General features: G+C 37.8%; 1 protein-coding gene across 1 annotated transcript in view; it reads left to right on the top strand.

Moving 5' to 3' along the window:
• POLQ (DNA polymerase theta) overlaps positions 1-12,715 on the top strand; it is a 120,448-nt gene that overhangs the window by 26,634 nt on the left and 81,099 nt on the right. The window contains 3 exon segments of the mRNA XM_078146725.1: positions 4,383-4,525; positions 5,231-5,447; positions 6,558-6,700. Coding sequence (XP_078002851.1) covers positions 4,383-4,525; positions 5,231-5,447; positions 6,558-6,700 — 503 coding nt within the window.

The raw sequence follows: 12,715 nt of genomic DNA, 5'->3' as shown, positions 1-12,715 counted from the left end.
GATGGGGGAAAACCCCCCCACCCCCAAATTTGGGAGCAAAATTAGTTGTTTTGGTTATTGGTTGTTTTGTCACACTGTGCTACTGATACATAAAAAAAAGATACCATCACAAAATGAGTGCACCAAGAAAATACCCAACTGATCCTGGGAGGCATTGGATTTATAAGCTTATATTATCTTTTTCTTCTACATTTTTTTGCCCCTGGTACTACACTTCTGACAGTATTCTATTTCAGTCAACCACTGTACAGAGACCTTCAAAAAACACAAAAGTATACTTTTCTTTAATTCTAATATTAATTAACTTAGATTCTAGATGTTAACACATCTAGCATATGAAGTCAGGCTTTCAGGACCATTTCATAATAACAATAAGGGCCAAAAGAATCTGCCCTGTTTTTCTTTTAGCCCTTAAATCCTCCTGAACATCATTATATTCATGTGATAGAGTGTTAATGCTTGTCAAACTTACCATGGAATCGACCCTTTTCCCTGTATAAAAAAATTGGGACATTTACCTATCTCCAGTTTTCTGTAACTGCTCTTAATTGCTATGATTTCTTCATTATTACTTCTAAATGGCTCTAAGATATATCTGAAGTTCCTTCAGTATTCTGGAATGTGATTAATCTATACCTTCAGCCTAAGTCATTTATATGGCTAGGTATTCTCTTACTATATGTTCATCATTTTGAAAACCATTTTCTGTGTGTGTGTGTGTGTGTGTGTGTGTGTGTGTGTGTTTGTAAAAGAGAGAGACAGAGAGAATTGAGTGAGTTGTGCCTTGTTATTTTTTTGCTGTTATTAACATTATATTTATTCCTACAACTGGTGGACCTGTCTAAGGACCTGTTCTTTTCTTTCTTTGATATTTGGAACTCCAGGGTGGCATGGTCACTTCATTCCACTGTGTCTCTGATGTTCATGTTGTTAAATAGATATTTTTTATCGGTGAGTGTTGAGTTCTATTAGGATGCAAGCTCCTTGTGAGTAAGGATTGTTTAATTCATTGTATTCGTATCTTTGGCAGCTAGTATGATACCTGGCACATAGTGGGTGTATCATAAATGCTTGTTCATTGATTGATTGAAGTTCAGACCTGTAACACTTCTTCAACTATATTCTTCCTCCCCATATTCTGTTGAGGAGAAACAACATGTGCCTGCATAAGTAAATACAAAGTTTATTGGATTCTACTCTTTCGACTTTAGTTTCTGTTGTCAGTGACAGAATTCCATTAAAGGCTCTCAGAAACTATTTTCAGAAATACTCAGATAATTTCAATGAATTCCTAAAATTCCAATACTAGAAATGGAAACGTGAATGGACTCTAAGAGAGAGAGGAAATGGGGAAGAAGTTTTCTGGGGTTTCCTGCTTACTTAGAGGGTGTGTAGCTTTATAGTATTGTAGTAAAAGTCAGTACCAAATCCAGTTCATGTGATAGCTACCTCTTGATTTTTTGGGGAATATATCTTCTATTTTGCTGTGGAGGCTGCTTGGTTGACTGACGTTTAATACTACCAGGAGGCCAAAGTTCTATGTTTTGTCAGTTTTTAGGAAGTTACTTCAGTTAGGAAGTTATTTCATAGAGCCTTCATTGTCCTTTGCACTTTAATCATTTCATTGGGATTTTGTGGGGCATGGTTGACCATAGTGCAGGAATACCAAAATGCAGTCAGAGAATACATTTGGCTAACCATTTAGCATACAGAGAGAAAAAATTCCTTTTCTCCAGGAGCTTTCTCTCATTGAGGAAAACAACACATAAAGAAAAATTCTAGCTGATGAAAAGACCAGAAGGCCTAAGGGTGCTGCATTTGGGTAGATGGCAAGGCCCAGGATTATGTAGGTTATATAAAGAGGTCTGATGACAGTGCCAGGACCTCAGGGCATAGATCTAGGGTGGATTGTGTAGCCTGGGGGACACTAGAAGGGAGTGGCAGAGCATGTGGTGAAGTGTAGTGGTTCTTAGTATCACTGCAAAGAAGAGAGCTGTTGACTCCCATATCATTTAAGCCATGTGAACAGTCAAGCAGCAAGCATGGAGAATGTATTGGTGGTAGTTGATCTTTCTTCCACCTGGCTAGAACCCTTGCATTGGTTATAGAATGTCCTGGGGCCAGGGCAGGGGGTTGGAGAAGCAAGGAAGCTCCTGTTAGTGGTGAAACATGACAGAAGAGGACAAACTGATCTTTTGAGATATCTAGACATTTAATAACATTTTCATTGAGGATATGTCCCTCAGTGTGACATAGTGAATCAACGAGTATTGTGGTAGGTGTTCCTGATAGATGGAAGTGAAACAGTCCCTGCCTTTAAGGATCTTACATTCTATCAGGGCAGACGCATCCACATATAGATAGAAAATAGATTTAATGTAATTTTGTGGGGGGGAAGGCATTAGCAGTTAGATAAGGAAAGGGATCAGGAAAGACTTCATTTTGAAGGTGGCTCAAGCTGAGTCTTAAAGGAAGTGAGGAATTCTAAGAGACAGGTGAGGAAGAACAGTGAATGGCTAGCGGAGAGACACAGGGCCATGAAGTACTGTGTGTGAGGAGCACAGAAAAAAGAGAAAGGTCTGTTTGCACGAAGAGGAGTAATGTTTAATGGTAAGAGTTTATCGTTAACTTATAGCTTAGCTTTGCAAAGTGTCTTACATATATCATGATCTTCAAGAACTTTGTGAGGTAGGTGCTTTTATTACCCCCATTTTGTAAATGAGAAAATAAAGATTGACAGAGTGTTACACAGCTAGTTAATCATCTGAGGGAGGATTTGAACTCAGGTATTCCAGACTAAATCCAGATCTGCTGTACTATCTAGTTCACTGTAATAAGATGAGAAAGGTGGTTTGGGGCCTACTTCTGAAGGGTATTAAATGTCAACCAGAAGAAGTTATATTTGTTCTAGAGGTAATAGGGAGCTGCTGGAGTTTACTGAATAGGGAAGTGACATGGTCAGATTTGCATTTTGGTAAAATCACTTTGATAAAAGTTTGGAGGATAGATTGAGTGAGGAGAGGCATGAGGCAGGGAGACCAATTAAGAGGCTATTGCAATGGTTTAGATGAGAATTTGAAAGGGTGTGAACTAGGGTGGTGGCTGTGTGAGTGGAGAGAAAGGGGCAAATTTAAGAGATTTGAATGTAGAAATAACAAGATTTGTCATCTGAGTGGATTTGTGGGGTGAGCATGGGGAGTACAGCATTGTTGTGAACCTGGTGACTAGACGGATAGTGGTTACCCTCAGCAAATCGGGGGAAGCTTGGAAGAGAGGTAGGCTTAGGGGAAATGATGAGTTCAATTTTGGAAATGTTGAACTTGAGATATCTCCAGGACATCCAGTTTTAAATGTCCACTAGACTTATGTTGATTGCATGGGGAGGGGAGGCCTGGAGCGCAGGAGAAAGACCAGAGCTGAATATCTATATCTATATCTATATCTATATCTATATCTATATCTATATCTATATCTATATCTATATCTATATCTATATCTATATCTATATCTATATCTATATCTATCTCTGAAATCAGTTTAGAGATAATGATTAAATCTATGGAAGCTACATGGGTTTAATGTCTAGAAAATATATCTAGAGAAAAGAGAGAGAATCTTGGGATTACACCCACAGTAAGAGGATATGATCCCCAGCTGATGATCCAGCAAAGGAGACTGAGGAATTGTCAGACAGGAAAAAAAACCAAAAAGAAAAGCAGTATCATGAAAATCCAGAGAACATTGTGTATCCTGGAGGAGATGGTGATCAGCAGTACCACCTGCTTCCCATATTACAGAAAGGTCAAGGAGGATGAGGACTGAGAAGAGGCTATTGGACTTGAAAATAAGGCCATTGGTTACCAGAACAGTTTCAGTAGAACATTGGTGATACAAGACAAATTGCAGGGGGTCTAAGATGGAGGCAGTAGTGGTAGCAAGTGTAGGCTCCTATTCTTCCTAAATGATTGGCAGCAAAGAAGAAAAGAGAGAGGACGGGTAGATATAGCAGAGTCAGAGGTGGGTATTTTTAGAATACAGAAGATCTAGGCAGAGTATGAGAGGTTGAAGATGAGAGAGGTGAAGGAGGAGGGAAGGTGGGGACTGAGGCCACAAATGAAGGGCTTAACTTTGGCAAGAAGGAGAGTTTCTTTCTCTTAAACTGAAAGGAATGAGTAGAGGATGGTAGGAGAGATGAAGAAGATCTCTAGAGGCCTCAGTCTTTTTAGTAAAGTGGGAGAGAGGTTGTCTAATGTCAGAGAATATGATAAAGGGAGTTAGTAAGAGAAGAAAAAGATAACTAAATATTAAATAGCAAATGAAAATTCAAATTGGCTGTTTTATAGAAATAAGAGTAGGATCTGACACATTTGCATTGTTTGTAGGTGAGAGTATCTTAGTCTGCAAGAAGTCAGAGAAATCAAAAGGCATTGGTCTCCTTCAGGGGTCACTCAAACCTGTGTGCAGCAGCCTGCAAAGAAGAGAGGAAGGGGAGATGACTGCCAGTATGATACGAGCTATCCTGGAGGTAAGGGAGAGCAGACCAGGACACCACTTTTTCTTTTGCCCTACAATAAAACAAAGGAACTTAAAGAAGTAAAAGTTTTCATTTTATGTATTTATTTAGAAAAATAATATATAGATGGACTTTTCAATTATCTAGGTTTTTTTCTGACTTTGGATAGCGCTCCCCTAAAGCTTAGAATAGCTAGTGTTGTATTTATCTGTTTCAAACTGTAATTATAAAAATGTGATGCAACATGGCCCCCAAAAGACTGAGTATTAGAATCAAGTGGCCCTAATCTCTCTCTGAATTGACTTCTTTCTTCTCTTTAGACAAAAGATCAGATTATGTAAGCTGTGAAGAGCAATGTATTATAAATTTCAAAAGAAAAAAATGAGATAATTAATTTGATTAGTCAGTTATCATCTTTAAAATTTAGGACAGCAATCCCAACTTTAATATGTTTTGCTAGTACCAGAATTTTATAAATTCTTTCATTCAGGTGGTATCTATTTGTTTTTGGATAGGAAAAAAAGAGCCAGCCAGTTTTCTACTTTAAAGAAATTTTCCATTTTTTCAAATTGTCAGTTGGAATGAGAATAATGCTGCTAGTTTTGACAACCAAATCCTGAAGAGTTTTTGGCAAAATGAATTTATTTGTTTCTTTTATTTTTTTGTGTCAATTATCTTTTTACTTTATGATAAGTTATAATTTTTTCTACTTACTAGATAATAGTTGGTGGAGTTGCCAATACACCAAAAGATGTACAGAATTATGCTTCTTGTACTTTTTTGGCTGCGAGTCTGAGAATGGAAAACCAGAAAAGTGTGAAAGGGGAAAAGCAGAAAACCCAACAGGAAGAGCGTGGAGCAATTGAAGACTGTGTGATGTGGCTACTAGAGAATGAATTCATTCAGATTTCAGAAGCTAATGTTGAAATAAAAGGTAAAAATGACATTTCCATTTTTGTCAACTTGCTTATCTTCTGCATGGTTACTTAGAAATTAAGTGGAAATTGGATTGTCAAGGGACAAATGAAAATATCAAATAGCAAAACATATAATTAAAGCTTATGGTTTCTGGACAATGAAAAGCTTTCTTTAGTTTTTCCCCCTATGATATTGAAAAGCCAAGCCTTAAATAATTTGCTTTTTTCTTTACATATTAATAACTGGCAATTTCCTGTCCCTATTGCTGAATTTTGTAAACTCTTATTAGAGAAACAAACATGGGAGAAAAGCAAATATAGTGAACTTATCTTCAATTGAAGACTGAAAAATTGTTATGAAGGGAGCTGATATAATTGAGAGGTTATCTGTCCTGTGGCTCAGCACTATCCATATTGCTCTGATGTGTTCATTTGTTTGTGTATAACACAACCAGTTCTCATTGGTCCAGTGAAAACTCGAGGTGGCTCAGAACTAGCTCCTCTTGGGGTGTTCCTGGAAAAGAGTCACCAAATCAGAAGACAGCAATAGGAACTATTTGCATGCTGATTTGTTGCTCTTCTTAATCATAAAATATTAGGAAAGTGAAAATAAGAATAACCAGAAGGTATATTTTAGATTTTGAGGATTTTAGGCTCTTAGATTTGAAAGAGACCTCAGATGTTAGCTGTAGACTATGTTTGCAATTTGAATATTACCAATTACTTTTTGTGCTTTTCTTAGAACTGCATATAAATTGAGCCTCTATGCCGATTTAACACTTTGTGGCCAGTTCAGTACATTCATATAGGTTTCAGTTTGGGCTTTTTTTGTTTCTTCTTCACAAAAAGTCCTGGTTGAGACTTTGTTGATAATTACTTGTAAATACTTTGTTTAACGTTAATATTTTTTCATATCACCTTGTGACTTCATGAATATTTTTTTTTTGCTCAGAATAGTCCAAAAGTGGATGAATGTCTGCTTGACAAGAATTTATGGTATCCAAAAATGGAAGAAAAAAGCCAATTATGTTTCTATTAGAATCTGCAAGATACGCTTACAGTTTTTTGATTCTTTCTAGAATAGAAAATACTTCATCTTTTGAATTTAATATTTGCTTTTCTTTTAGAAAAAGTATATCATCCTACCCACCTTGGTTCAGCCACTCTTTCTTCATCTCTTTCTCCATCTGAGGCCCTGGATATATTTGCCGACCTTCAGAGAGCTATGAAAAGCTTTGTTTTAGAGAATGACCTGCATATTGTCTATTTGGTAGGTTTTTTGTTTTGCTTTCTAGATCCTTGAATATATTTGCAGGAGGAGATATATACATATGTACATATACACACACATGCATGCATGCACACATATACAATCCCCTTCCTTTTCTGTGTTTCTAGGCAGGCCATTCCTTGAGAGTAAATTCCTCCCTATATTTAATCTATATTCTTCATGTACGAGTTCTTTTTCTGAAGGGAAACAAAGACTTTTTGGTCGCTATTATTTAGGTCTACCCTTTAACCTCCTTTTCACTAAACTAAATAACACCTGCTTTTGCAACTTTTCCCTGTACATTATAGTATCTAAACAAGTAATCATTTTGTGAGTTTTTGCAGTTTTTTTATGCCTTTTTAGTAATGAGGTCCTGAAGAGAAGATTGAAATCTAGTAATGTTTTGACTGATCAAACATCCAATAACATTATTGTCCTTTTTTATTTAATATTTTATTCCCCTCCTCAATTACATGTAAAAACATTTTTCAGCATTTGTTGCTTAAAACTTTGAGTTCAAAATTCTTTCTCTCCCTTCCTCACCTCCCTCCTCATTGAGAAGGCAAGCAATTTGATGTAGGTTATACATGTCACACAAAACATATTTCCAAATTAGTCATAGTGTGAAAGAAAACATAGACCTAAAAAACCACAACACCCCAAAAAATAAAGTAAAAAAAAGTATGCTTTGAATTGCATTCATTCCATCAGTTCTTTCCCTGGATCTGGATAGCATTTTTCAGATTAAGAACTTGGGAATTGTCTTGGATCATTGTATTGCTGAGAATAGCTAAGTCATTTACAAATGATCGTTGTGCAGTATTGCTGTTACTGTGTACACTTTTCTCCTGGTTCTGCTCATTTCATTTTGCATCAGTCCATGTAAGTCTTTCCAGGTTTTTCTGAGAACATCCTGATTGTCATTTCTTATAGCACAATAGTATTCTACAACAACTTGGTGAGCCATTCCACAATTTATGGGCATCTCTTCAATTTCCGACTCTTTGCCACCACAAAAAGAACTTCTGTAACTATTTTTGTAATTTTGTAAATTTTCGTAAGTTTGTAATTTGTAAAAAGGTCTTTTCCTTTTTTTTTTTTAATCTTTTTGGGATACAGACCTAGTAGTGGTATTACTGATTCTAAGGGTATGCATAGTTTCATTGCCCTTTGGGCATAGTTCATAATTCTTCTTCAGAATGATTGGATCAGTTCACAATTTTACCATGCACTCTAGTGCATTAGTGTCCCAATTTTCCCACAACCTCTCCAACATTTATCATTTTCCTTTTCTGATATATTAACCAATCTGATAGGTGTGAGTGGGTGCCTCAGAGTTGTTTTAATCTATATTTCTCTAATCAGTAGTGATTTAGAGGGGCAGGTAGGTGGTGCAGTGGATAGAGCACCAGCCCTGGAGTCAGGGGGACCTGAGTTCAAATCTGGCCTCAGACAGTTGACACTAGCTGTGTGACCCTGGGTAAGTCACTTAAACCCAGTTGCCTCAACAAAAAAAAATTATAAGTGATTTAGAGCATTTCTACTATATGTTGATATTGATAGCTTTGATTTCTCCATTTGAAAACTGCCTCTTTATCCTTTTTTATTTAAATTTTTTTAATTTTTTCTATGCTTTTGAGTTGAAAATTTTTCTCCCTTTTCCTCCCCCCCACCCTCCCAAGATTGCACACAATCTGATATAGGCTTTACATTTACATCTCCCCTTCACTAGTGTTTTGCTTTTGACCACCGCCTCCTTCAGTCCCTTCCCCCTTTTATTATCCCTTTCCCTTTTCTTCCCCTTTAGTCTTACTGCTGCTTCCCTCCCTTCTTTCCCCCCTCCCTTTTCTTTCCCCTTTTCCCTCCTACTGCCTATAGGGCAAGTTAGATTTCTATACCTAACTGATTATATTATGCCCTTCTTGAGCCTAATCTGATGAGAGTAAGGTTCAAACAATACTCCCCCCCCATAATAGGATTTTGTGTCTTTTCCTGTAATGTAATTTACCCTTGTCTGCCTCCTCCTTTCTCAGTACCTTTTCTAAGATCAGATTGATCCACTTATTTGGATCCATTTAACCCACTTGATTAGATTTTTTTTTATCATTACATCAAAGTCAACTAATATCCACCCTCTTTATGTATACTCCTTTAACAAGGTGTAATAACAATACAGTTCTCAAGGGTTGCAAGTCTCATATTCCCTTGTAGGGGTTTAAACAGCCCCCCCCTTATTAACAACATATTGTATCCTTCTGTCCCATTTACCTTTTTAAGTCCTTCTTGAGTCCTGTACTTGAAGATCAAATTTTTTGTTGAGCTCTGGTCTTTTTATCAGGAAAGTTTGGAAGTCTCCTATTTCGTTGAATATCCACCTCCTCCCTTGAAAAATGATGCTCATTTTTGCTGGGTAATTGATCCTTGGCTGCATTCCAAGCTCCTTTGCCTTATGGAATATCATGTTCCATGCCCTGCGTCTTTTAATGTAGAAGCTGCAAGGTCCTGTGTAATCCTGACTGTGGTTCCATGATATTTAAATTCTTTCTTTCTGGCTGCTTGCAGCACCTTCTCTTTCATCTGGTAATTTTGGAATTTTGCTATTATATTTCTTGGCGTTGTCAATTTGGGATCTCTTTCAGGTGGTGATCGGTGGATTCTTTCTATGGTTATTTTCCCTTCTGGTTCTAGGACTTCTGGGCAGTTTTCCTTTATGATTTCCTGAAAGATACTGTCCAGGCTCTTTTTTTCATCATGATTTTCAGGTAGTCCAATAATTTTTAAATTGTCTCTCCTGAGTCGATTTTCCAGGTCGGTTGTTTTACTGATGAGGTATTTTACATTTTCATCTATTTTTTCATTTTTTTGTTTCTGTTTGACTGATTCTTGCTCTCTCATAGAGACATTAGTTTCCATTTGTCCAATTCTAGTTTTTAACAGATTGTTTTCTTCTGTTAGTTTTTGTACTTCCTTCTTCAACTGGCCAATTGTGTTTTTTAGGGACTTGTTTTCTTCAGTGTATTTTTTTTCCAATTGGCCAATTGTATTTTTGAAGGACTCTTTACCTCTCTCATTTGACTATTACAATCCTTCTTGAGCTCTTCTAAGAAGGCTTTTTGGGCTTCAGACCAGTTCATATTCCCTTTTGTTGTTGCAGATGTGGGTTTGTTGACAATGTTGTCCTCTTCAGAATTTCTGTCTTGATCTTCACTCTTCTCATAATATGAATCTATGGTACATTTCTTTTTACTCATGGTGTTTCTTTATTCCCTGGCCTTTAAAGAGATTGAGCTCTCCTGCTGGGGAACAGAGGGTACTGACCCAAGCTTCTTGTGTTGGGAGCCTAGGTCTTGGTCACTGGCTTTGTGTTCTGGGGCCTCTTATGCTGGGAATTGGAAGCTGTAGGTTTCTGGCAGCTTACCTGGTGTTGGGCTGGAATCAGCAAGGCTGGAACTTTCAGGCAATTCTAGGTTGCCTGCTTTTCCTTTCCTTTAGCTTTCTTCAGCTCCTTTTAGATGGGTGCTGCAGGATGTTTATCTGCCTGGGGCCCCCTGCAGTGTTGTCTCCCTCGTTTCTGCTAATGCACTGGGAGATTCCTTTGCGGTGGATTTTGGGGACTCCTGGTGGTTTTCTGAGCTGGTTTCCACTGGTTGCCCCCACCCTCACTGAGGCATTCAGAGATCCAGGTGTTGGTGTTTGCCTGCTCTACCACCTGGGCTTCAGGATTTCTTCACAATTAGAGGCTTCAGGGCTCCTACAGCTCACCTGGTGTTGGGTTGGAATCAGCAAGGTCGGGGCTTTAGGAAGCCTTTAGGTTGTTTTCTTCACCTCCTTTCAGATGAATGCCGCAGGGTACTTATCTGCCTGGGGCCCCTTGTTTTTGCTGAGGCACTGGGAGACCCGTTTGCTGGGCTACTGCACTGCTGCTCCTTGTCTTTCTTCTAGTTCAGGTGTTCCAGGGTTTTTTTTTTTTCTGGGCTGATATTTTCTGGGTTTTCAGAGGTTGATAGGGGAGAGTGAGAGCGACTACCTTTTCACTCTGCCATCTTGGCTCCCGGAAGCAGATGCCTCTTTATCCTTTGACCATTTATCAATTGGGGAATGACTTGTATTCCTATAAATTTGACTAGATTCTCTATATATTTGAGAAATGAGGCCTTTATCAGAGACATTTGCTATAAAAATTGTTTCCCAGCTTTCTGCTTTCCTTCCAATCTTGTTTACATTGGTTTTGTTTGTGCAGAAACTTTTAAATTTAATATAATCAAATTTATCATTTTATATCTCATAATACTTTGTCTCTTATTTGGTCATAAATTCTTTCCTTCTCCATAGACCTGAGAGGTAAACTATTCCTTGCTCTCCTAATTTTCTTATTGTATCACCTTTTATATCTAAATCATGTACTCATTTTGACCTTATCTTGCTATATGGTGTAAGATGTTGGTCTATACTTAGTTTTTCCCATACTGCTTTCCAGTTTTCCTAGCAGTTTTTGTCAGATGGTCAGGATCTTTTTTTGTTGTTTTCTCATTTTTTCCAGCCTACTTCTTGACTTTTAATTTTATGTTAAAGTTGGGCTCTGCTGCTGGGGTAGAGGGAACACGGTCCCAAGTTTCTGTTTTATTTTTGTTTTTTCTTGGCAGCTAAGTTTTCAGAGCTAGTTCCAGAGGTCTGTAAGCTTTCATTTCTTTCAAGGTGATGTGATCTAAGGGGAGGTGTGTTCACTACTCTCCTGGCCTGTGCTCTGGTCTGTGAGCAGCCACAAGCATTCTTTTCTGCCCTGAAACTTTGACCAGGGGTCCCTGCTCTTCTTCAGTTGTAAGTTCTGGTGTGCTAGTGCTTTTCTTCACCCTTGGACTGCCACCCAGGACTGTAACCCAGATGTTAGTTTGGGTTATGTAACTGAGTCCTTTACCCATTGCCAATAAAGGGGACCTCTATAAGCTCCTTCTCATCAGTTGTCCAATCCCTTTACCATTTGTGGTAAGAGAGTTCTTGAAGCTGCTGTAGCGACTGATTCAGTCACTTCCAAGGCCTACTCTTGGTTTGCTGGGGCCCAGCCTGTGCTGGTGTAGCCTGTGCTCTACTCTCACCCCAGTACGACAGACCTTTTCTGCCGACCTAACTTGTCTTGCATTGTAAAATTGTTTCACCCTGTCCTTTTATGGATTCTATTGCTCCAGAATTTGTTTTGAGGTGTTATTTAAAGTTGTTTGGAGGGGAATTTGTGAAAGCTCAGGTATGTCCCTGCCTTTTTTCTACCGTCTTGACTCTGCCCCCCCCATACTATTGTTCTTAAATGCAATACATGTAAAGTTCCTTCATTCATTAGTCAGTAAGTATTGATCACCTACTGTGCTAGGCACTGCAGTGGACATAAAAGAATTTAAGATGTGCTTGCCTTCAATATTTTTACAGCATTATTTTAAAAGATGTAAAAAAAATTAGAAAACAAGATACATGAAATAATTTTAAAGAATATATGCTAATTCAACAATTTAATTAAACATCCGTGTGCAAGGTACTTGGAATACAAAGATGATGAATGACATAGACCCTTTCCTCTTTGAGCTTATGTTCTAATATGCTGCTAAAACATACCTTATTCTAGAGGTATGAAACATGTAGCCTGTGAGCCCCATGCAGCCCACAACATGCTTGAATATAGCCTGACTCAGAGTAAAATATAATTGGGAAATATTTAACAAAATAAATAAGAATTCAATAAATATATTATACATTTTAAAATAGATCAATTTGTGGCCTGTAAGGATTTTATGTACAATTTAGTGGCCTCAGTTTCTATCTGAGTTTGACACCACTGCTGTTCATAATAAATATGGAGTTTGGACTGTGTTAATGACAAAGAAGAGATTGTGATAAAGTGCCATGTGAAATTTGAAGAGATCCATTTTACTTAGGAACATTGGAGTAGGTTTCATGGAGACTGTGGCATCTGAGGAAGAATCAAAGATGGTGTAGTGTTTTTAATTTGGAGTACTGTTATAATGGTGC

This window comes from Phascolarctos cinereus, unplaced genomic scaffold (assembly GCF_003287225.1).
Source record: "Phascolarctos cinereus isolate Bilbo 61053 unplaced genomic scaffold, phaCin_HiC Scaffold_726;HRSCAF=1367, whole genome shotgun sequence".
Lineage (NCBI taxonomy): Eukaryota > Metazoa > Chordata > Mammalia > Diprotodontia > Phascolarctidae > Phascolarctos > Phascolarctos cinereus.
The sequence above is the reverse complement of the archived record's forward strand: the minus strand, read 5'-3'. Positions and strand labels throughout refer to the sequence as shown.